Here is a 24959-nt window from a genome sequence, read left to right on the forward strand (position 1 = left end):
GGCATAGCTCCTGCACAGCTCAACCGCCTCACTTTATCAGCGCTAGTTTGTAGAATATTCTGTTTGCTGTCCCTTGATACTGACATCCCTGTTCTTGACCTTTCCAGCAAACTGTCCCACCAGCCTGTGCTGCTGTTCCTGAGGGATCCATATGTCTTGCCTAAAGCCAACGGTAATCAAACCTGTCATCTGTTAACAGCGCTTTACTGATCTGACCCTGCACCACATAAACCACATTATTATTAATACCTGCCTAGTCAAATGACACTGGCCCAAAATCTAATAACCTGCCAATAAAACAATAGTGATTGTGTAAGAAACTATTAAAACACTAAGTGGGTGGGTGATTTATAAAAGCGTGGAATTTTCTCCCCCCCCCAGTTGTTCTCTCAGACAAACCTACTAAGAACTCAAATCAAAAGATGAAGAACATCGCTTTGCTTTTCTTGTTGTTGATCCCTTGGGCTGTTCTGCCTGAAGGATTTGAACTCAGAAGCCCAGTCCTTTGTAAGTGCTTTTCCCCTAAACACCAGTTGATCTGCTGCAAGCATATTTGCATTTCCATTTGGATTATTACTATTTCTTAATCATTTATAACCTCTAGAGCTCTTGGGGGGGGGCGAGGAAGAATGTATACTTTAAGTATAATTTATGTGTTTCACAGGACATTTACATTAGCCTTCATCTTGTAATACATTGTTCAAGAGACTGTTTGAAATGCCTTGTTACAAACCCTTTCTTCTTTACAAAAACTTCTTTGCATTATTAATTCAGAGAACTTACCCTCTGTCTTAAATTAAATGCGTGCAGGGAAAAAAAATACCATTTTTAATAGTGTGTTCCTCCTGGTTTTGTCATTTTACTTGTTTGAATGTTACGGAATTTTCTCCCAGAGCTGCAAATTAAGATTGTATTTTCAGTGTGACATTTTGTTTGGTTTTAAAAAATACTGTGTTGAAATCAGCAGTCAAGTTTTTGAGCTGTCTTGAAAATCATGACATTTTTAAGATTAAATTTAGGAAAGAACACTTGTTTGCTTGCAGTTTCTTAGCCAATGCAGTATACTTCCTTGAGATTTTCTCAGGATGTATATAAATACCTGAAGGGAAGGTGTAAAGAAGACAGGTCCAGCTTTTTTTCCATGGTGCCCAGTGGCAGGACAAGAACATCAGGAACATCAGGAAACACTTTTCCACTGTGAGGGTGACCGAGCACTGGCACAGGTTGCCCAGAATGGTGGTGGAGTCTCCATCCTTGGAGATACTCAGAAGCCATCTGGACGTGGTCCTGGGCAATGGGCTGTAGGTGTCCCTGCTTGAGCAGGGACATGGGCTGCCGGTCGTCTCTTCCAGCTGCAACCACTCTGTGATTCTGTTGTTTTTTCAACCTGTTTTTTAAAACCATAGGGACTAGTCTCGTGTGTTTTGAGAGAGTAAATAGCCTGTCTTGCAGGCAGCGTCTGCTCTAGTCTGCCCCAGCAGTATTGACCCTATGGAGTCTTACTGAACTTAAATTTGTAGTTCTAGAGTGAAACAGTGAGTGAAGAGGTCCTGTGTGACTGAAGTCCATGTTAGAAGACACCTTACAGGGTTGTGTAGTTTTCACTTTGATTTAGCTCTAGTCAGGTCACTGGGACTGAATGCCCATTTGAGGCTAGAGAGCAAATCAGAAAATCGATGAACCGAAGCGCAGTGAGGGGGCAGATGGTCACTTCACTAGGTCACTCCTGACCCAAGTGACAACTAATGCAGAAGGACCTGCAGAGTTACCTCTGTCTAACAGTTGGTTCAGATGCTGCCTATACTAATATTTAGTGACCCACACTGCATGTCTTAATCTTACTGTTTAATACTCCTCTTAACTGCAAACTTGGATTCCTCAAGAGCAGGTTGTAAATTATGAACATCATTTAATTCCATACCATTCCTAAGAGAGAAAATGGATTCCATGTACAGTTATCCTCAAAAATGTACATGGTTTTTTTTGTACATGTAAAAAAAAACAAAAATGAAGACAGTGCTTAATGTTTCCAGCCCACATATAAGGTTTTGCTCCAAGACTTCTGTTCAAGATTTTGCAGTTCTGTGATGGTATTTACCTTCCTTCCCTCATGTGTACTATGAGTAATGCTGAGCTTCCTTTTCTTGAAATCATTAGGAACTTTATAACGGATTTTGTAACTACTCTTTTCAGTAGTGCTTTACTTGGATTAAAATAAAGGTCCTTTCTAATACATGACATTTAAATATTAAGTAGGCCTCATTAATGACATCTGAAACAAAGGACTTTTCATGCTTTTGCAAAGTCATTTTCTGGATTTGACACACAACAGTAAGAATTTCATACGGCAGGTGGATATTCTTTGTATGTGAAGACCCAAAACGATCAAATTTGTTTATAAGTTATTCTTCAACTTAATGAATTAAAACACAAATTAGAATGTGAGTTATAGTTTAAAAAAGAAGAAAACCAAGTCACAAGTCTGGAGGCTCTACTAGTTGACTCGGGTCTAGTTAGAAACAAAGTTTTTACAGAGCTACCATTGCTTTTAATTCTTTGTTTTCCGTTTACAGCACAAAGTATAGATGAGCTTTCAAAAATTCTCTCTCAGATAAATTACTTTGATAGACTCTGATCCCTTTATAAAAGGCAGCCAATGTTGTTCAAACTGACCAGAAGTGTCCATTAGCAAATAACTATTCATTGTACACATTCTTTGAAGAAGGTGAACTGTGATAGCCGTTTGGCTCAGCCGTGGAGGTAGTCTTTCCTGGATACAGGAACGCCTGTGTTAACATAAAATGGGAAATCGTGTGTTTGTGGGATTTTAATGAAATAAGTAGATGTTTCTGGAACATAATACTTTGAAGAACAGTATTTTCCCCCCTTCATTTCACTGTTACTTGTCTTTATAAAAGATAGTCTTGACATTATTCTAATGATGGGACTTCAAGCATTGCTGAGCTGCAAGACAACTTTCCAAAAATAAGATTCACAGTTACATACCTCATTGATTTTCAGACTCGCTTTTTCATGATGTATATAACACAGCCTGACTGCATGAGCACATCGCTTTTTGTGTAAGGTGGCCAGTTCTTTTTGAGGGGGTGGGAAAAAAAATTACATACTATTTTGAAGAAAAATGAAGGAAAACTCTAAAATGCCACAAATTGAAAGATTCCCCAGATGTACTGTCACTTGCTGGAAAATTATTCTGACAATTCTTTAAAACATATAAGTATCACGGATCTGCAAGACTGTGCTTTGGTATATTTATACATGTAACTTAAATTGTTTGACTTTTTTAAGCAAGAAAGCCTTACAGTAAATCTGATGCTGTAAAGTTATACCATTTTTTTAATCAATACTCATTTTCCTATATATACTGTATGTTATAGATGAACCAGTAAAAACTGGTTTCTGGAACTGCAGCATTTAATTTAGCTTCAGATTAAAAAACCATCAGATTGCTTTTACAAGTGTATTTTAATAACATTAATGACAATACCGTACGGTTATTCTACCAGGGTTATTTGGGATAGCTGAGCTTGCAGGACTTGAGGAATCATTATTGGATTCAAAAGATTAACAAGTAATTAATAATTATGACTTACTATGAGAAGTTGGGAAGAATTATGCATGAATTGTTATGGTGGAGGTTGCAGTTTGTTAAAACATCCTAAAATACATTCATGACATCTTTAATACAATGGAATCACCTTATTAATTCCTACGAGATAATACCTTTAAGCTAATAAGGATGGGGTTTTTTCTTACCAAGTCCAAATCTACTTTTTGTTCATTTTTTTTACCTCCAAAATTATTTTAGCAAAAGAACTGGGGGCAAAACCTAATTCCCACCCGTATTAGGTAAGCTAGTTTGTCAAGCATCTAATGATTTTTTAAAAAGTTGCATCTCCACTTTTTTAATATCCTGTGGGCTGACAGGTGAAGGAAAGATTTGATTCATGTGGTAAGTTCTGTATCAGAAATAGTCTGTTCTTCTACGCAAATCCGTTTCCTAGTGTACTAGCAATTTTAAGATCATTAAGATGTGTTCAGTGATTTAAGTAAACCCTTCGGTAAAAATGAAGGAATTCATGCATTTGAGAAATACTTTCACTTCAGTAAGGTACATCCTGCCATTCCTCTGCATGCATCTATTACTGTATTCTATCAGGTAATTCTTTCATGCCAAATTTAACATAAAAAGTAAGTGCCTGTTCCCTCTACATCTGTAGTAAAAATATAGTGGGGTTTTTCTCCTTCAGATACTTTAGGATGACTTTCTGTAACATGTGACATTTTATGCTGATTAGACAGCCTGAAATTTTCCTGCCTCAAACAGTTGTCTCTGATTGTACAGGCATCCTCAAGTCTTCTCACTCTAAACATTGCTGTAAACCACAATGGAAAAACAGCTTTGAAGTATTCCCAGTAGCAATCTTGGAATTTCTTCAAGTATATTGAGATTTTGTTAGAAATTGAATTGCCAGTGTAATCCATCTTCCTTGTGAGAAAAGATTCAGATAAAGAGCTGGAGCCTAGCAGCATTAAGTATTAGAACATCCCTTTAAATCAATAAGCTACAAATCTGGCAGCGCATTCATGCAATGCCCAGTGCTACTCTAAAGTGGCTTCAGTGCTGAAACAGCATTACTAATAACACATCCCCAAGACGGGTAACAGTTGCATGATGCAGTAACCCAAATTATACGAGGCCCAACCTGGTTAAGTTTCACAAAAATGTGTATGTTGTAGTGACATAGATACAAAAGCAAGGTTTTTTCCTTTTTTTTCAGATGACTTTCCAAACGTAGTTATAGAAGGCATTCTACATGGAATATTTTATCCTCATTTACTGCCCAGGTAGAAGTGATGCGTGGCTAGAAGAAGCTGAAGCAAGCCTCCGAGTCATGTGTAATTGAATTAACAGGAATAAAATTCTGTGATGTGAAAATGATGCTCAGAAGCAAGAGGCATAACCTCGGTTTTAAGTTCAAGCATTTTGTCTTTGTAAATAAAATCCATGTCACTACAATTGCTGCCTTTAATAAAAGAAGACACAGAAACAACAGCATTGAAGTTACTTATAACTTCTGTATATTGACATGCTCTAACTATTTAACACTAAAAGCTGAAAGTCATACACTGAATTACACTAACCTTTGAGAATAATGGAAAGCTTTACTGATTATTTCTATAATTTCTATCTTAAATTACACTAAACCTTTTTGCACCAGAATTTTTCCCAGCACATTGCCCATTGCTGACATTGGATGGATTAAAAGTGCTGGCACTGAAGAGAGTGTGTGAGAAATTGCCAAAAAAAAAAAAAAATTAAAGGCAAGAAGAAACTGAAGCAACTTCAAGTATTTTATTCATTTTTCTTAACTTTGAATCTGCTTCTTAATGTCAGGTTGGAAAAGAGCCAGTGCAGGTGTATGGTTGTAAAACATGCTTCCATATTCTGAAACACATAGCACTCTCTCAGGAAATTTTCTAGATTTCAGTTTAAATGTTTTTATTTACCAGGAGATTCTACATAGCATCTGTGCATCTCCCTTCAGTTATGACATCAAATCTGTGTGTATGTTTACTCTTCACATTAACTTGCAGGCTGTATTCCACATCTTAACATTTTGTAAGTCACAGACCATACAGCTCTGTCGTAAGCTAAAGCAAGAATACAATTAAGTAGTAAAATGATAAAACTAAAGCTGATACAAATATATACACACTTATGTATTTGTTAAGATTTAACTGGAAATTTGCATATGTGCTACTGGACATTATGAAGTAAATTACTAGAACATGAATGTACTGCTTCGGTGTATTTTTTGTGCATTTCTATTCAGACAAGACATTTCTCTGAGTTTGTGTCATCAGAAGTGGGTCTCACAGATACCTCCATGTGAAGCACGAGAAAATACCTGGGAATCTGCTCATTCAAAACTCTCAGCATCATGCTATCTGAACATCCTAGGCTGGGGAAAAAAATAAATGTAATTGAACAGTAAGTCATTGGGCTCAGCAGAGGAAGGGAGTGTTGCACAAAAGCAGCAACAGCAAAGCTGTTGACGAGCAGAAGTCTCGTCCTGGAAACACAAGGGTTGCCTCCTGCTGACTAGTACTAATTCAGTTTCAAAGCTGCTCAGCTCAGTGAAGAGCTGAGACTTGGATAAAAGGTAGGCCTGTGACTGCGCACTCACTCAGGTACCAGAACTCTCTATGCTGTCTGCAGGATCAACCCCCAGGAAAAGCTTTCAGCTACTAGCAGAAAGCTATTTGGGCAAGGGAGCGTGAGGCATTCTTGCTCTTACTTCCTAACACTGCTTCCCAGCGCTGCTTTTCAGAATTTTACTTTAAGCAGTCAGTAGAAAGGAAAATGAACAGAGGTAAAATGGAAGTCTGATTGCCTAGGACTAGGCAAATTTAGAGGCCCTCGACAAGTTCTCTAGCTCTGTTATAAAGAGGACAGTAATCCTTTCACAGGTCTCTGAAAAAAAAGTGTCAGTTTTTACCCTCATGAGAGGCCCCAGGGCTGTGGATGGTGAACCAGCAGAAGCACCCCTGTAACTACAAACATCTTGTCGGGGTGACCCAAGGCCAATCCCACCCACAGTGCTCTCCTGTTTCCTTGCAAGGGGGGTGCCAGTAGGACCTGCGAGCTCTCTGCTGTAGTGCTTTCTCTTCCCCTGTGCATTTAGCATCTGGATACCTCACAGGGGCTCCAAGATACCCTTCAGGAAACTAGTCATCACAAAGGTAAGTGGTGTGCTGCCTGCTTGTGCAGGTGGATGAATCCTTCATCAGATCTCAGCGCTGGCTCTTCTATCTTGAGTTCTAAAACGCTGGAAACTCAAGAAAAAAATCCACCTCTTTCCCATGGAGTGCTATGTAACTTGTTAAAGAACCTAACAAACACAGCTGTCTCCAAGTAATACTTCATGCTGATCTTGTTTAAAAGCTACCAGTTGTCAGCTTTAGAGTTATTTAAGCAACATTACAAAACCAATGAACCTAAAGTTACATCTCTGACATAGAGCAAAACTGCAAGAAAAAACATTTAAGCTTTATCATAAATAACATTAGCTAGGTGTTATAAAACTCACTGCGCTGTAAAACACGGACTCTTCTATGTTAATCACTTTCTAACTGACAATCTTACTTAACAAGAGACAGAGCTGTTCTTTCTTGATTACAGGATTGTATCCAAATACTATGAGTTTTTTTGAAGGACAGCAGGGACTTCAACTGGCATGTTAAGATTACAGAAATTTACCATCCTGCTCTAACATTACAACCTTATTTCCTGGAAAGCAGCAGCCGCTGCATATTTTGCAAAATTAGCTAAGGTGAGAAGAAAGGCTGGGGAGGGAGGGAGGACATAAAAAAGCTCATAATTAAGTATTTATTTGAAATCAGTTTATTTACTCAAAACACTTCTGTATTTTAATTTTTTTTCCATTTTAAAAAATGCTTATACTGTTACAGAAAATAGTATTTTCAGTTGAAAAGGAAGAAACAAATTTCCGAAGAGAACAAAAGTGACTATTTCAAACCCTGAAAAAGCAGAAGTACTTGTAAAGTTTTTCATTAAAAACTTCTTCTGCAAGATCTAGTGGGATATGTCCTGAATTTCAAGGACTGACAGGTCCATCAAGTTGTTACAGAAATGGTTGTATCTTTCATGTATCTGGCAAATAAGTATTGTCTAAATATAGCCTCATTTCTTTTGAGAAGAAAACTCAATAGACATTTTTCTGAGTCAAAAAACTCAATTGAGATTGGTCAAAAACAGGCCTTAAAGAAGACTGATTAAGTTTTATTTACTTTCCATTCTGACACTTGGTCTCACCAGTCACCCACTTCAACTACAAATGGTTCTTTTACCACTATTTTGCCACTGTTCACAATCACGCAGTCTTGAAGGGGCCGGTCATGTTCATCTGTCTGCTGGAGTTCTATCGAGTGCACCACAGACTGTTAATAAAGAAAAAAAAAAAAAGAGTTCAGTTTAGCCAAGGAAACTGGTACGAAGTAACCAACTACATGCTCCTACCATTACTATTTAATAAGCAACATCTGAACAAAGACCTCTACCGTGTTCAGTTCCCACCCTTGCCTTCCACATTAACAGCTGTGTCTCTGACATCTGCACACAGTTGACAGAAGCACATGGAAGGCTCTTTGCCGTTCTACAAAAACTTCCAGACAACAAAAATATTGCAAAGGGCAACTGAATATCATTTCAGCGGCATCTCTCTGTAGCCTTTGAGCAGAAAGTGAATCCAGAGATCATAACGGATGAGAATTAATTATTTTTCTAATTGTACAGCATAACTGTGCTTCAAGAAATCTGATGACCACTTCTACCTTTAGGATAACATGCGCGCACACACACACACACACACACACACAGAGACTTCGTGGTACCATGCCCTCCAGTCAGATATATACAGGTAGGCTATCAGACTCAACCAGACTCAACTACACAACTAATCAAAGTAGTATTTTTAAAGGACAAAATTCAGTTAAGAATATTGACTACCTGGCTTTGGGTATTTGTTCATTAATCTAACAAAACTAAAACTTAGTCCAAGTCTCTCCTCAAAAATTTTCAGCTACTACTGTAGCTCATGAGAATGGAATTCAATATGAACGTGGGCGTGGAGGGCAAGTATTCTGATAAGGTTTTCAGACTTCTCACAGAACTGGCAAGTGCAGCAATTCATGTTTTCCCCATTCATTTCAAAACACAGATTAAATGGAGTAATTTAAAAAAACAACAGACTACTAAAAGTATAATTGGTTGGAAGTACCATTTTTAAACTTAAATTCTATTTGCCCTTTGATCAGTTTGGCAGCTCAGTATAGTTTGAGGGAATTAACTAGGCTTTCTTTTTAAACAGATCTGAGTACATGCTTCTGTACGCTTTACATTCACTGCTTCTAAAAACCCTAGCAGTGGAAGTGTTATCTGTAACTAGCACATTCTACAAAATTAGATTTTAGCTTGTAGAAACACAATTATTTCATGGCTAACAGTGTTAGTGAAAGGGGGACCTGAACTTATTCCGTTTGTAATCTGCAAATGTGTCAGTGTTGATTTCAGCAGTTAGTGGTCTGAAACAAGAGCTGTGAAAGCCAAAGGCATGATTTAAGTTTCCATTTCTGCAGTCTCCATTTGCTATTTCAGTTGTAAATTGTCCAGCTCCGGGCTCTTCACAATTTTTTTTTACCATGTACATATTAGATGCACTCAATGGTTTTGAAACACAATGGTGTATGTTATGCTAGCAGATACAAAGTAGCAGAATTTGTCCAGATCTTCTTGGGTTAATCTTGCCACCACTTTCAGCTTACCATTCCATCAAGGACTTTGCCAAATACTACATGTTTTCCATCTAACCAGGACGGCTTTGTCACGCTGATGAAGAACTGGGATCCGTTGGTGTCTGGGCCAGAATTAGCCATGCTAACCCATCCAATTCCATAGTGTCTGAGCTTGAAGTTCTCATCTGGAAACCTTTCTCCATAGATGCTTCTTCCTATGACACACAATAAGAAAGAAAACTTTAAACAATAAAAATAAATAAATTTTAAAAACCCAAACCTTTTTTGTTCAAAAATGGGAAAAATTAAGTATAAATTCAGGACTTGAAGATTCACTGACTAAGCACAGCAACATCACTGTTCCATCGTCAGTGATTCCATAACTAAAACCACTTTATGTGTAAAGAAAAAAGGTAAGCTAAAACACCACATATAAAGAGAGTATTTAAAGCTGATCATGCTTTATCCTTTGAATTTAACAAGCAAGCTGAGCACCTCCAAAGATCCTGCTGACATATACCACTGAACAATAGTATACTTCACCCTGTTTAACAGATCTAAATTACGTAATTATGGCCACTACAAATAATGTTGCCATGTTCTGTGACAATTTTAGTCTCTACATTTAGTTTTTCCTCCTAATAAGAAATTGCTTTAGACACGTCTAGAAATACATGAAGACCAAATGGAAGTTAGCCTAAAAGACTTCATGTGGATTTGTACAATCATTACACAAGGATTTTGATTATAAAATCATTCAGAAGAGAAAACATTTGAGTCACGTTTAAACCACCATCACTTTGAACTGAGAAGGCTGTCTCTCTCATTCTTGCTTTGTACAGTGCCTAGCACAATGGGGACACTGCTCCAAACACCACCAGATATTATATAACTTATATATATATTTATATATATATATATATATATAAATTATATAACAATAAACACTATTAGCAGGCAAACCAACACTGCCTACCTTCAGTTGCTAACTGCATCTTTGGTATTTTAGCCTTCCTCATTGTTTGCTGCAAGGAAAAGGAATGTGTGTTTTCCATTCTGTCCCAGCAGGGAAATCACTAACATTGTTTGCAGACAGATCCCATGCTAGCACAAGAAGAATATGTGTGTAAAGGAAGAAGAAATCAGAAACCAGAACACATGCAATGCAAGAGATGCTGCACTGGGACTGCCCTCCTTACTGGACTGAACCGGTCTTCTGGAGGCCGAGGAGGGAGAACTGATATACACAGCTAGAACTCACGCCACCATTAAGTTTATGGGTTTAAATCTAGTAAAAGAAAAAATGCAAGAGGGCATGCCACTCATTTTCTAATGTCTCTACCCGTGTTCTGAAACTCCTTCCCATAGCACATTTCAGAAGGTTCCACGGAACTGGCTGAGCTGAGAACAGAGAGGACAGCCAACTCCTTCCCTACCTTCTTCTCTCTACATGCTTTCACTGTTTCATCACAGATTCACTTTCTGCTGGATAGCTTGAACTGATTTACATATACATGCAATCAATGAGTGCCTCAAGGAAGGAGCACTGTCACAAAGCCAGAGCAGGGGATGGGCAGACATCCTTTTTTTTGGAGACAGTATGTTGTAGGAGCAGCTCAGCTGGTCACATGGCTCCAGCCCATCATGCAAAGCTATGCTTCTTGGATGGGGACAAGTCACAGACAGAAAAGAGCTATGTGTACAAATCAAGGACAAAGGAAGCTCTACACTTGCTTATAATCAGGTAATCCAAGTAACTGCAGCTTATGTTCCAAGATGCTTGGAAAAGTATTAGATGCTCTAAAACAAATGTGCTTTTTTTTCATTTATGTCAACCGAAAGAATAAGGGAATATGCTGTTTTGCCCATCTTTTCAGCAGGCAATCGAAGAAAGGGAAGGGAACCTGGAAGATACTAAGCATGTTACCTCCTGATCCATCTCCAGCTGTAAAGTCTCCTCCTTGAATCATGAAGTCTTTGATCACACGATGAAATTTACTTCCTGCATATCCATATCCTCTCTAAGAAAATGAAATAATTCTTTGAATGAATAAAACATTCAGTTCTACACAAGTCATATGGAAATACGCATATGGTGAATGGCTAGATTTCCCAGAATATACGACCACCAGAGACAAATACTAGCAAGAAACAAACTGAGATGCAAGTGAATGCATCTGGCCTGCACTGACACAAGCCAGGTATTACTCAGGTGATCAAAGTCAGCATTTATTTGACTGGTATCTGACCACAGTGCCTCTGCATGCTAAATCTGCATGTCAGGGACACATTGGGGCAGTGATACCCAACATCTCATAATTGCATCTTATGAATCAAGCCCCAGGGACATGAGAAGACACACACCATTGCACAGCCTTGGGGACAGCAGTCTTGCACAGGCTCCACTGAATTAAGATTGATAGTCCACAACTGAAACAGCATTAAACAAGTATTTACTTCCCAATCCAAACTTGAGTAGACAGTGGAAGAAAACCACAAACGTACTTCTCCTGTTGCCAGTGCAATGAAGTTCTCCACAGTCTTTGGGACAACTTTTCCAAACAATCCAATTACAATTCTGCCAACATCTTTGTCTCCAATCTTCACGTCAAAGAACACCTGAACATTTTTTTTGAAGAGAACAAAAGTGATACAAACATGAGCACAAAAAGAAGGCCAAGCTTTTGGTAAGCTTTTGGAAAGTGTAAGGTGTTAAGAAACTGCTTCTGGCTGGTCTATATTAATGGTATCCTTCAACTCCCAAGTGTGCTGTTTAAGAAAAAAACCTTTCAGAACGACCAAAATCAGATTATGCAGAAAACTGGTGACAACACATTTTGATTCTTACTGCTTTTAAGGTGTCAGTGAGACTGCTATATCACAAGTTTGAAGCTAGTGTTCAGGAAGATTTTTCCTAGACATACATGTCTTTAAAGCTGTACTGAAAAGATGAAATATGAAAGTAAGGAAGAACAGTGATGGTATTCCAATATGGTGAGTAGTAACAAGGAATAATAAATAGTACTGACATTTCTCACAAGTGATAGTTTGCTATCCACTCACAATCTTCACTGTTCTAGGCATTAGTATGTATGTGATTAAGTGTAGATGAAAGCCTAAATTTCATTAAAGTGACAAACAGTGGGAAGAAAATCCTATGGCTCAAGCAAGGAGTCACTTTCCTAAATATGAATTCAAACCTGATAGAAAAATTATCAGGCTACATTATTCAGCTGATTGCCTAAAACCTTCAATGTAGATGGTGCTAAAAAGGAACTTCAAAAAGGCAAATGAGTTATAAAGCATTTTAATATAGTTCAGAATATATGAATGCATATTCGAACGTGCAAAAATGTTCCAACAATTACTGAAAATAGGAACAGCTGTCAGGAAATGAGGCATTTTGAAGTTCTGAAAAGGTTACATAAAGACTATTACAACTTCTAGGAAACAGCAACGTGTACTCCTATGATGTGGTATTTGCTGTTCCTTGTGGCACTCAACCAAGTATTACTTGTCTGCAGTGCTAAGAAATTAGTCCAATAATAATAAATGACCACAATCTCTCCAATGTGAATGCCTCTTTCACGCTCTCCTACTAAACATTTTCTACCATTTCTTGATCTTCCATGTGGTTTTGGCTGTTGAACTTTTGGCTAATGCTATAAAAGCTCTATAAAGAAAATAAAATTCCTTTTGATACACCTCGTTCATTTCCTTGGCACTTGGCACCAAACATGCTTCTTAGATGTGTGGCTCCCAAAGTATTAACAGCACACTTTCACTAACTTCTTAACATTTTTATAAACATACCTCTGAATTTTTCCGCCAGAGTTATCTACATAAGGTGTATTGCCTGCCTGTGTTTTCTAAACACACCTTATTTTGCCTGGAAATGTTGTCCTAGCAGGACTGCCTGAAATACATAACCACATACAAATAACACAACCGAGGCCACCAAACAATAACCTCAGAGAGCAGTAACATCACACACTTTCACAGAGCACATGGAGACAAGTCCATCATATATTGTAAACCTAACCCAACCAGAAGGCTTCATTCATGGCAGAGCCGCTTGCCTAAGCAGTAAACCCAGCCCTTCCAAAAAGCATTGCTTCGGCTTATTCTGTGTTTGTGAACAAACACTAAGTTCCTGGCTTCCTGTTAGCACTCCACATACCTGTGCTACACCTTGGTGATTTTTGGAAAGCTCTGCACTTCTTAATTATGCACCACATATCATGTCTGTGCATATTTCTGGCCAGGAAATCAAATACAGAAATATCTGGTAGCCCTAGATGCCATTTTTGCAAAGAGAAGCCGTGTTCTCTTAAGCATATTTGCTAAAGTTCTCTGGAAAGTCAAAAAGCATGCAGACACCAGTGAGCTAGTCAACACAGCAGTCTCAAATCTCAAAAAACATCTGGCCAGATTCCTCACCAAAAACTCTTAAATAAAATAAATATTGTAAATATTCAGTCTTATTAATATTTATATAAATATTTAATCTTATTTACAACTCACAGTAAGTACTTCAAGACTGAAATGAAAAAGAGGGCACCAGTAAGAGTGGCTGGTTCTCATTAACATATTCATACATAATTTACACAAGACGGTGTATATCAAAATGAAAAGCCAGCTAAGAGTAGGCAATAATTCAGAAAAAAAAAAAAGTTGCTGTGAAAGAACAATCTTATGATTCCTAGAGACCAGGTAATATAATGAGAAATGAACTCTAGATAAATGCAAAATGCTGCATGTGGACTATACAGCCACAACAAGGGGTCCTAAACCAGCTACCACTCAGAAAAGACATCTGAGTTCACCCTGAGCAGTTTGATGAAAAATTTGGCTCTGGGATGGTGAAGGTCAGAGAAGGAAAATTAATTTTAGAAATAATTAAAAATTGGTAAGGCCAAGAGATGGGCATAATTATGCCATGGTATACATCTGTACCGTGCATTCAGGAGTGCATGTAATTCTGGCTTCTCTATCACAGAATGATAAAACCAACCCATAAAAGGTAGAGAAAAGGGCACCACAGATGCTCAAAGATCTGGAATACCTTTTATATGAAGAAAGACTACATAAAACTATGAAAGCTGGAAGAGAGAAAACTGGTGTGATTTGATGAGCTGTGTAAAATTATAACTGGCTTGGACAAGGAAAATTGGCAGTGCAATTTTCTATGTCCCACAACATATGAATCAGAAAAGGGCTTAAAATGAAATCCAGGCAGAAGGTCTGAAGCAGCAAAGTACTTTATGCAATTTATGATTAAACTGGAATATACTGCCAGACGATCATCTGGAGACCAAAGCATAGGAGATGTACGCCCTACCCCACCCCACCCCCAAAAAAAACCAACAAAAAACCATGGACTAGAAGTCCATGGCAATGAAACTGTAGACAGTTTTAGACAATGGTGGCAACGAAGTTCAGAAACCAAGGAAGCAGCTCTGCCCCTGCCCTTCCCTTCCCGTTTTCATGAGTGGAGGGATCTATCACCAGGAACACTGCACTCACTCCTGAGCATAGGTGGAAAGGTATGTGAGGGCAAAAAATCTAATCCCAACATGATCCAAAGCCAGACTAGGCACCCCGCCTCCTGCACCAGCAAAAACTTTTTGAAAAGAGATGCTGGCAGGCTGCGATCACCGGGTTCATCCCCATGCCCCTCGCACGGCAGCACGGTCCTGAAATCTTGTCTCTTGGGCAGCGTCATCTGTCATTATGGGATGCCCCTCGGCACAAACCCTGTCCTGCCGGTGAAGGAGGCCTGAAACACCAAGCACACCACGCTGTGAAGCACCGCACGGTGAGCGTCAGGATTTAACCCTCTGGTCATGGCTGGGAATGCCAAGGGAGCAGGAAACAAGGGGACAACCAAATGACAACTCATAACACAGGAGTTTCAGCAGAAATCGGAGCGGGGGGAAAGATACCGCAGAAGCGAGCCCCAGCGTGGTCACAAGCCACGCCGCTCCGCACCGCCGGTGGCCAGGGCCGGGCGCAGGCCCCGGGCGCAGTGCGGGGCTGCGGGGTTACCGTTCCTGTCAGCCTGAGGCAGGCTTAGCCAGCTGGAAGTCTGAGGTGTGCCAGCACCTACGGAGAGCGGGCATGCCCACAGGGTTAAAAACCCCAAACAAAACGGAACAACAACAAAAACAACAAAAAAAACCAACCCTGTTACAAAAGGGGCGAGTTAAGACATTTGTCCGAGCCTTCCCCAAACCCGGCCGCCGAGGGGCCGCCTTTCTGCCCGGAATGCGGCCCGGGGAAGGCGCAAGCCGGCGACGGAACAGCTTCAGGCGGTAAAACCGCGGTAAAACGCGGCCAAGCGGCCTCCACCCCCTCGGCAGCCACCGACTGGAGAACGGGGCGCGGAGCTGGCGGGAGGAACACCCCCTTCGGGAGCCCGCAGGGGAGACGCCGCGGCCCCCTCACGACCGACCGATCCCGACTCGCCTCAGGCCGGCGGCCGGGCGGGCTTCTCCCGGCCGGGGCAGCTGCCACGGCCGCGGGCGAGTGTCACCTTTGCTGTCACGCTGGGTCCCCTCTTCTTGAAGCCCTCAGCCGCCGGGGCCAGGAAGCAAAGGCAAGCAACAGCTCCGAGTACCGCTGCCGGCGCGCCGCGGGCCATGGCGCTGAGGCGAGCGCTGCGGCGCCTGCGCCCGCCGCCGGGCGGCTCCTCCCGCGCCATGTGGCGGGGGGGCTGCGGGGGGACCGCGGCGGAGTCACCCATCCGAGCTGCGGCCGGCGCTGCCCCTGCTTAACTTCGGCGGGTGGATGGGAGGGCCGAGGCGCGCGGAGGCCGTGGGGAGCGCGGGCACCGGGCGCGCTGCCGGGGCGCTGAGGGGAGTGGTGACAGCCGCCTGCCTGCAGCCCCCGCGGCTTGCTTCCGAGCGGGTTTTCGACTTCTTGGGTACGGGGGGCTGCCAGGGTGAGCCCTAGGCGTCTGGCTACGTTTGGGGTGGTTACAAATGCCGGGGGGTGGGGGGCGGCGGTCATGGTGCCCGTTCCTCTTGGAGGGGCGCGGGCGGGGAGCAGCGTGGCCCCCCCAGTGGCGCAGCCTCGCCAGACAAGGGCTAGACTTGCCTGTGAGGGGCTCGGTATGCCCGCTTAGGACTTCAGCCCGGTCCGTGTGCATGGCAGAGTTCCTTGAAGATCCCACAAGTGAATGAAGTAGCCGAAACAGTAGATGTTCAGGGGGTTCTGAAAGTGGATTGTTGGTCTTTCAGCTTTGGCATATTTAATGTGCTGGCTAGAAACACGAGGCTATAAGGCACTTGCAATAATTCTAGTTTCCTTTGTGTAAGCTGTACAGGTGCATTGCTTGGCACCCATGTCAGCACCCTGGGCTCTGAATGATAAGGAGCTGCATCAAACTGATTCATCAAACACAGATGTCTTTCCCCAGCCATTGCCTACCAAGACAGGGAGGAGAGATCCCAGTCTAGCTAATTGCTTTACCTTTGACACTGACCTATTACCTTCTGTGCTCAACATTTGCATTCAGGACCTGTCCCAAATGGTGGTGCTGCTAAAGTGCATAGAAAATTTGCAAATTCTAACACACAGTGAGATTCCTGAATTCCCAAGTGCCAGCATATGAAAGAGGAATAATTAGCAGATACTGATACACTGCAAGCAGGATGCTGACAGTAGTTTATGTAAACACTCAGGATTAAACACAGCAGCCCTGTGGTTCTGGGTATGTATAGCAGCACCTACACTGAGACTTTGGTGTTTGTTGCAAAGACAGCCCAGAGCGCAGGTGGAGTGCCTGAGGGAGAATAAGCGCTGCACTGCCACATCTACGCTGTCGTTGCCACTGAGCCTCTCACCTTGAGACTGTGCCTCAGTTAGCAAGTAGTAGACACATATATATATACACACATATAGTAGTAGACACTATATATATAACTATATATAGTTATAGAATCATAGAATCATTTAGGTTGGAAATGCCCTTTGAGATCATCCTATCCAACAGCAAACCTAACACTGCCGAGTCCACCACTAAACCATGTCCCTAAGTGCCACGTTTACGTGTCTTAGCAATACCTTCAGGGACAGTGACTCAACCACTTCCCTGGGCAGCCTGTTCCAATGCTTGACAACCCTTCCAGTGAAAAAGTTTTTCCTAATATCCAGCCTATACCTCCCCTGGTGCAATTTGAGGCCATTCCCTCTTGTCCTATTGCTTGTTAATTGGGAGAAGAGGCCAACAACGCACCTTGCTACAGCCTCTTTGCAGGGAGCTGTAGGGAGCGATAAGGTCACCCCTCGGCCTCCTTTTCTCCAGGCTAAAGGACCCTGGTTCCCTCAGCCACTCCTCATCAACCCTGTGCCCCAGCCCCTTCCCCAGCCCCGCTGCCCGTCTCTGGACACGCTGCAGCCCCTCAGTGTCCCTCTTGCAGTGAGGGGCCCAGACCTGAACACAGGGTTCGAGGGGCGGCCTCAGCAGTGCCCAGTGCAGGGGGACGGTCACTGCCCTGGTCCTGCTGGCCTGTCATTTAAACCCAGCTGGTGGCTAAGCTGCTCACTCACTCCCCCCACAGCAGGGAGAGAGAACTGGCAAAATGAGAAAACTCGTGGGTTGAGATAAAGACAGTTTAACAGGTAAAGCAAAAGCCACACACACAAGCAAAGCAAAACAAGGAATTCATTCACCGCTTCTCATTGGCAGGCTTCAGCCATCCCCAGGAAAGCAGGGCACCACCACATGTAATGATTACTTGGGAAGACAAATGCCATAATGCTGAATGTGCCCCCCTCCTTCTTCTTCCCCCAGCTTATATATGCTCAGCATGATGTCATATGGAATATCCCTTTGGCTAGTTCAGGTCAGCTGTCCTGGCTGTGTCCCCTCCCAGTTTCCCGTGCCCCCCCAGCCCTCTCACTGGCAGGGCCCAAGAAAATGAAAGGTCCTTGACTGAGTATAAACATCACCCAGCAACAACTAAAACCATCAGTGTGCTGTCAGCAGTGCTCTCACATCAAAGCCAAAACATAGCACTGCACCAGCTACTAAGAAGAAGATAAACTCTGTCCCAGCCAAAACCAGGACATGGCCACACTATTTCTGATACAAGCCAGGATGCTGTTGACCACTTTGGCTACCTAAGCACTGTGCCAGCTCACACTCAGCCAGATGCAACCAACACCCCCAGCTCCTTTCCCTCCAGGCAGCTTTCCAGCCGCTTTTCCTCAAGCCTGTAGCGTTGCATGGGGTTCTTTTGACTCAGGTGCAGGACCCACCTTGTTGAACCTCACACAACTGGCCTGGGCCCATCGGTCCAGCCTGCCCAGATCTCTCTGCAGAGCCTCCTACCCTCAGGCAGACCAACACTGCCTCCAAGCCTAGTGTTGTCTGCAAACTTACTGAGGGTGCACTTGATCCCCTCGTTCCAGATCATTGATAAAGACATTAAACAGGAACAGGACCCCGCACTGAGCTCTGGGGAACACCACTTGTGACCAGCCACCAACTGGATGCAACTCCATTCCCCACAACTCTTCAGGTCCAGCCATCCAGCCAATGTTTTACCCAGCAAAGAATACGCCCATCCAAGCATGAGCAGCTGATATCCACACTGTGTGCTTTTCAGGTGGTCTGTCCAGCTGATCAGATGGCCACAAGCAGTTGAAGAGTGCTGGGCATGCTTCTGGAACACATCTTCTGGTTTAGTTTCATCTGACAGCTACATGACAAGATGTCTGTGCGTTGAGAACCAAAGCGCAGTAAGTGGAGTTGTTGGAAAGATCCACTTCAAAAGTGCATTCCTGATCCAAACTAAAACATACCACAGACATACCCTACTGCACACCTTTGATTATAGATTAGTCATAGACAGTTTTTTGCAGGGGATGTCACTTTTCTGCTGTTTTCCATTCTGCTGCACATGCTGCCTACACTAGTGCATCTTAGTGCAGTGAGTTTTCTCATCAGGCAAATGCAGTAGAAACTCATTTCCCAGGCACAGCAGAGTGGTGGCTACTGATTCCACATTATATAGCACATGAGCAGAAACACTGAATTATCATCTTGCTTAATTGATAACTGACACCAATAGATCCCCTTTCCTCAAGAGGTGTAAAATATTTGTGGTTTAGCTCCTTAGTCAAAGAACCACCTGGACTAATCTAGGACTTGACTTTTGAGATCGTGCCTATGTGTTGGCATTGTGTAAAACAGGACTTTACCAAAGCCTTGCCTGTGCGGACTCACTGTCAGCACTGAGGGCTATGGGGCTTCAGGGCATGGTTCAAGACTTTTACCCAGTTTTCCTGTACCTAATTAGAACTGTTCATCTTGGTGCTGAAACAAAACTAGTTCACATGTCTATAAAGTGCTGCTTTGGTCCCATTGTTTATAGTTGCTATATTTCACACTCACATTCTTCTTTAAATACTAAAGCAGGCACAAAACTCTACTGTCTCTTATGCTAGATTCTTTGATACGTCAGTGTACTTCAGTATGTGACTATGAGAGTTTATTCAGAGTAAACTGAGTATGTGTTTATTTTCTCTGCAGGTTTGATAAGGTACTGAGAATTTAAAATTATGATTCAGCTGCCTTCCTTGAATTGCATCACCACATAATAATGGTGTTTAACTAGCTCTGGAGTTACGATTTACTGCAGAAATATAGCAAAATTCAAAGATATACTGATTTGTTGCAATAGTTGGGTATAAAGTTTAAAAGGACTGTATTATTGTATAAATATGTTAGAAAATAGTTAGGGATTTTAACTAAATACTCACAGAAATATTTTGCAGCCCACATAAGTACCTCATCACATAAATATCAATAGTGAAAGTCCAGAAGGTGAAAACTTCAATTTCCATCTCTCTTTATCACTACAATCAATCCTTATTACAGCTACCTTATTCAGTATTTGTCTGCTCTGAAGTTGTAGTCATTATGCTTACACTAAACAATAAATGTTACAGACTGTGGTGTGTTCAGAGGAATATGATGAAAATGGTAAAAGGTTCTTCTTGGAGCATATATGAGGGCATGTTAAAATTCTTCAGTACTCTGAAGGTATTATTTTTAGGGTTGGGGTGAGTGGAAATGTGGAACAGAGCATTTTTGATGCTCCAGATGCATGCGAGTCACCAGATGAATGTTGACAGAAGTGTGGGAAAAGGTGAAGCCATAACTAAGTTTTGAATTTGAAAAAAGACAAGTATTGGCTAATGAGACTGTATTTTCTCAGAGCAATTCAGTCAGAGTAGTACAGTGGTTCAAATCATGACGTGCAGAGGAACAAGCAATGAGCTAGGAAGGCAAGAAAAGATGGTCTGGCTGGGCAGCTCCTTAATTGAATACTCCTTAATACAGAAGGGCTTATTCATTGTAGGTATGCTGAACAATATAATCCACAGTACTCCCCAGAGTTCCTTTTCACTCTCTTTCGATAAAAATTATGGTGTTTGCAAGGATGACTTCCCTGTTTATTTAAGTGTAAATATGTTTCATCCACGTACAAGATGGCAGTATGAGGCAGGAAGAATGAAATGAGTGGTTAACAACACTGAAGAGATTTAAAAACAGCAAGATGAGACAGGATCTGGTTTACATTATCTTGGAAACTTTATGCACATTAGTGATGCTGCTAAATAATCATTGAAGAAGATAAAACAATGTTTAAAGAGGAAATCTTGAAAAGAGGCAGAAACTTAGTATGTTCAATAAAAACGCAATTTTATACAGAAAATCTCTTCCTGACACTTAAAGAAATACATTCTCTTTTTGTAGGAATTTGATGTCATGACTTTCAAACTGAAAGTACACAAAAGCCAGACAAATGTTAGGCTTTGTACTAACTGTGAAAAGAAAGATATCCTTACGATAAAATTAGGGAATAATATGTAATAATCTGTTATGACCTCTTTATTTTTCTGCTTTAATTATTCACAACTATCTTGAAGATTTTGGAGATCCCCACTAACTCTTTACACAGACAAACAGTACAGGCTGCTGAGAACTACACTGAATTCCCTATGGCTTTGCACAGGGATGGTTCCTCTATATGAAAAAAAAACCAAAATTCAGAAGAAGGTCTAGAACAGAAGATCATTCTTTCCTGTTTCATCCTCCCTAGCCATGAACAATTTGTTCACCTCTTTGGTTCAGCTGATTTGAAGACTTGTTATCATTTCTCCCCTCAGTTTTCTTTTCTGTAGACTAAACAACCCCAATTCCTTCAATCTTTCCACATGGGTCAAATATTAAAGCAGGCGTCATCTGGCTGTGTAGTTTTTAGTGAAGTATTGCCTTTATCCTTAATGTGAGTAGAAGTTACAGATAAGCACATTTTGTCATTTCTTACTTTTTTTTTTAATTGATCAAGTGGCATGAGGCTATTATGACAAAAGTTACATAGCCCATTCAAAAAGTATGTTCAAACTATCTTGTGTTTGTAATAATGGTGCACAGGACATTTTGCATTTTTGAGCTAGCAGACATGCATTATTTTGGTGCTTTTTGTCTTCTGAAGTAATCAAGCCTTTAAAATAATAATTTGCCACTGTTTGACAGTCTTCAATTTAAGTAATAGTATCTGTAATGAGGTGTTTTATTGCTTCTGATGGGCTTTTTACAATTTAAAATGGGTACAGAAGAGAGATATATTAAGCGTATAGCATCTGACAGATTCTGATTTCCAGTAGTACTAGCATTGGCAGTAATTCTAGCACTTCCTTTCAGCACTATGGCATTTTAGTGAGCTATGATTTATTGTATTGATACAGAAATATTTCATATCCAAATTGCTCTTGTATATCATGTTATACAGGTAAAAAGAATTCTGGGCATGACATACGTAATAATAATGCTTTATGGTTCTGTACACACTTTCATCAATGTTAACTGCTTGACAGCTGCCAGGATAAAACCTGGAGTAAGCACTGTGTTCTATAAGGGTGCTATAACTGAGCTTTTATTTTTATTTCCTCACTTTGAAATGTGTCATCTTTCCTAGGCTTGATCTTTGTCCATATCGTTTCACAATGCCATCGTATTACTTGTTTTGGGTTTTTAATGTATCACTGGCAGAGTAAAGTCATATGTTTAAAGCCAAACTTAATTCCATAATTACCAAGAAATGACACCACTTCATCGTATACATTGTCTGAATTATGAAATGGTTCAAAGCTATAAAATATCAGGGCCATTGTGATTGCATATAATTCTAAGAGACCACAGTTAAAAAAAACAACTTAAGGTCCACAAATTGTAAGTCACTATATATGGCCTTCATGAATAATGAAGAAAGAGGTTTATAGGGAGTTTTGTTTGTGTTTTTTTGTCTTTTCCTTTGCATGACTTCAGAAAGATGGAATGTATCATATGTGCTGTCTCTTCTATTAAATCACTTGTGAAATGGCTTAGACTTCTCCTGTCATCTGGTGCACTTACGCAAAATAAATGTGTCCTATGCACCGGATAAGTGTCTTCCTTTTGGTGAATAGTTTTTAAGGTTTTTAAATTTTGTATCCAAACACAATTTGAAGTGTCATCCTTTCCACTCTAATGGTCAAAGCATTTATTTAGGTGATACCAGTAACGTGTTTTCAAAATAGTGCAGCTGGAGCCAGAACCATTTTTGCTCTGAGCACATTTGTTTACAGGATATCAGAGCTATCTGTAATGGCACATCTCACTGCAGTAAGCATTTAGCACATAGTCATTCATTTGAATTCTGTTTTTCATAATGTCTGCAGTTGCATAAGTTTCCTTAGGGGAAAAGAAAAAAAACGAGCAGTAAAGCCTAAAGCCTAGCTGTGTAGGGAAGCATACAGTCAGATTTCTTTGTTTTCAAGGCAAAAAAAAAAAAGCTAAAACTTGCTAAAAAAGCTGAAAGTTCATAGTATCTTAAAAATCTGTGGGTTTTTTCCTGTCCTTAGTTATTCCTTACAATAAAGATTCTGGTTCTCCAAACACTTTTGCACATCTCTTTACTATGGCTGTGGTCATTCTTCCATAGAACTACTCACACCTAAAAGTAAGTACATAGGTGTTTGAAAGCATGCCTTTGTCAATAACTTTAAGTTCCACTAATTCATACTTCTAGCCTGATAATACCCAGAGGTGTGAATCAGGATATACAGCCTGTGGCTCTGAGCTCTTAAGAGAAAAAAAAGAGAGATTCCTTCCTTAAAAACACAAATGGAAAGTTGAAAAGTTGTGAAGCAACATCCTGTCACATGACTGTGGTGAAGAATTGATCTGGCTTTCCTCTTTTCATGTGAGATTTGTAATTAATAAAATAGCTGTTGGAGGGGGAGGGGGAGCAAGGGAAATGTAAGGGAAGAAGGAAATAGTAAGAGTGAAACAGAGAAAGCTTATTGTTTAGGAGGTAAACAGCAACTCAGAGGTAACTCTCAGAAGGTGGCTAACATACTCAGCATTGAGAAGGCATGTGAATGGGATTGGTCCCCACCTGCCAAATGCCAGATAAAATTGTAGTAGTCAAGAGGAAAAGTGGGGCCTGCAGCTGTTCAAGAAGAAAGTGACAATGACATGAGTTTTTCTGATACAAGTCAAAAGGAAAGCAGTCAGATGTTTAGAGAGCTTTTATGTGAAAAGCGATAATTTTAGAAAATACCTGAGTATCTAGAACCAGGGAGAAGGCTGCTTCAAGGATGGTTTTACATGGACTAAAAGATATTGATGGTTTGTTGAGTGAAAGGTGAGGATAAAAAATACTTGTCTCTTCAACTCACTCCAAAGCCTGCTGTGCTGACAGAAGTCCAAAGTTAGCTTCAATAGTATAGGAAATATGGCTTAGAAGATACAGAGAAAACAGTTATGTTTAATTTCAGTGTCCCTGAAGTTCAGTATTGTTATTAGCTTGCTAAAAGTAGTGTCAGGTCAAGGACCCCACATATCTAGTAGGTTTCTAATCAGTAAGATGCAGTGTTACTTGAAAGATGGATTAATTTACTATCTTACAGAGTACACTATGTAAGAAAGATACCTTAAACTATCTGCAAAGATTAGGGCCCAGTTCTTCACCTGCATATTTCCTTGTAACTTTGAGATTTTGTACTTATGCGTATGCTGTTGCCTGCATACACTTGACTTAGATACCACCCTATTTGTTGCATGTTTCAGGTCATTATGAAAATATACATTGAAGTAAAAAAAATATTTTATTAGAGCTGCAATTTTCTTCCCGGAGATGTTGCCAGTCGGATACCAAATTTCTGAGATATACATAACATGATCCTCTGTCTATATGAAACAATTTTGTATAAATTTTTGTATACTCAGTGTGTGCAGTAGCTGAAGGAACTCTGCCAAGATTATGTAAGGATCTAGGAAAAGCTGCTAGTGCTGCTTACAGGATGAGCAGTAAGTGCTCAACTGTAGGCAAGTATAAATAGTTGGTGGTTTTCCTTAGTATGTCTTATTTGAACAGTGTTCCAGTCAGTCATAGTACAGTGATCCTCATTAAGAATTTCTATGTCACAGTATCTAGGAAAGTATGACGGTTTCTCTCACTTGAAAGAAAAAGTAGTATCCTGACTAGCATAATACAATAACTCTGCATGTATTGACATTTTAGTGGTGTTTGAGTGGGTTTTGCAACATTCAAATGAAT

The 24959-nt window shown here is 40.7% G+C and overlaps 2 protein-coding genes across 5 annotated transcripts in view; one reads left to right on the forward strand and one right to left on the reverse strand.

The window, feature by feature from the left end:
* Positions 1–5819, forward strand: part of SNX24 (sorting nexin 24) — a 91974-nt gene extending 86155 nt beyond the window's left edge. For all 4 annotated transcript variants that reach the window (XM_056324133.1, XM_056324131.1, XM_056324132.1 and 1 more), the window contains 2 exons: positions 108–172; positions 4803–5819. In XM_056324133.1, coding sequence (XP_056180108.1) covers positions 108–172; positions 4803–4873 — 136 coding nt within the window. In that variant the 3' untranslated portion in view covers positions 4874–5819. The remainder of the gene's footprint in view (positions 1–107; positions 173–4802) is intronic.
* Positions 5820–7400: 1581 nt separating this feature from the next.
* On the reverse strand, positions 7401–16058 carry PPIC (peptidylprolyl isomerase C). The gene is made up of 5 exons (XM_056324130.1): positions 15875–16058; positions 11845–11958; positions 11267–11360; positions 9370–9554; positions 7401–7986 (listed from the first exon to the last, which is right to left on the reverse strand). Exons 1-5 carry the CDS (start codon positions 16040–16042, stop codon positions 7858–7860), a joined length of 690 nt encoding a protein of 229 aa, XP_056180105.1. The 5' UTR covers positions 16043–16058; the 3' UTR covers positions 7401–7857.
* Positions 16059–24959: the final 8901 nt, after the last annotated feature.

Source organism: Falco biarmicus, chromosome Z (assembly GCF_023638135.1).
Source record: "Falco biarmicus isolate bFalBia1 chromosome Z, bFalBia1.pri, whole genome shotgun sequence".
Lineage (NCBI taxonomy): Eukaryota > Metazoa > Chordata > Aves > Falconiformes > Falconidae > Falco > Falco biarmicus.

Bases quoted from the DNA above. Each gene is read 5' to 3' on its own strand.
- PPIC (XM_056324130.1), bottom strand. From the start codon at position 16,042: ATGGCGCGGGAGGAGCCGCCCGGCGGCGGGCGCAGGCGCCGCAGCGCT. The intron at 11,959-15,874 runs GTGACACTCGCC...AAAAATGTTCAG, and splicing joins GACCCAGCGTGACAGCAAAG to GTGTTCTTTGACGTGAAGAT. The intron at 7,987-9,369 runs GTAAGCTGAAAG...CTTTATTAACAG, and splicing joins GCAAAGTCCTTGATGGAATG to TCTGTGGTGCACTCGATAGA.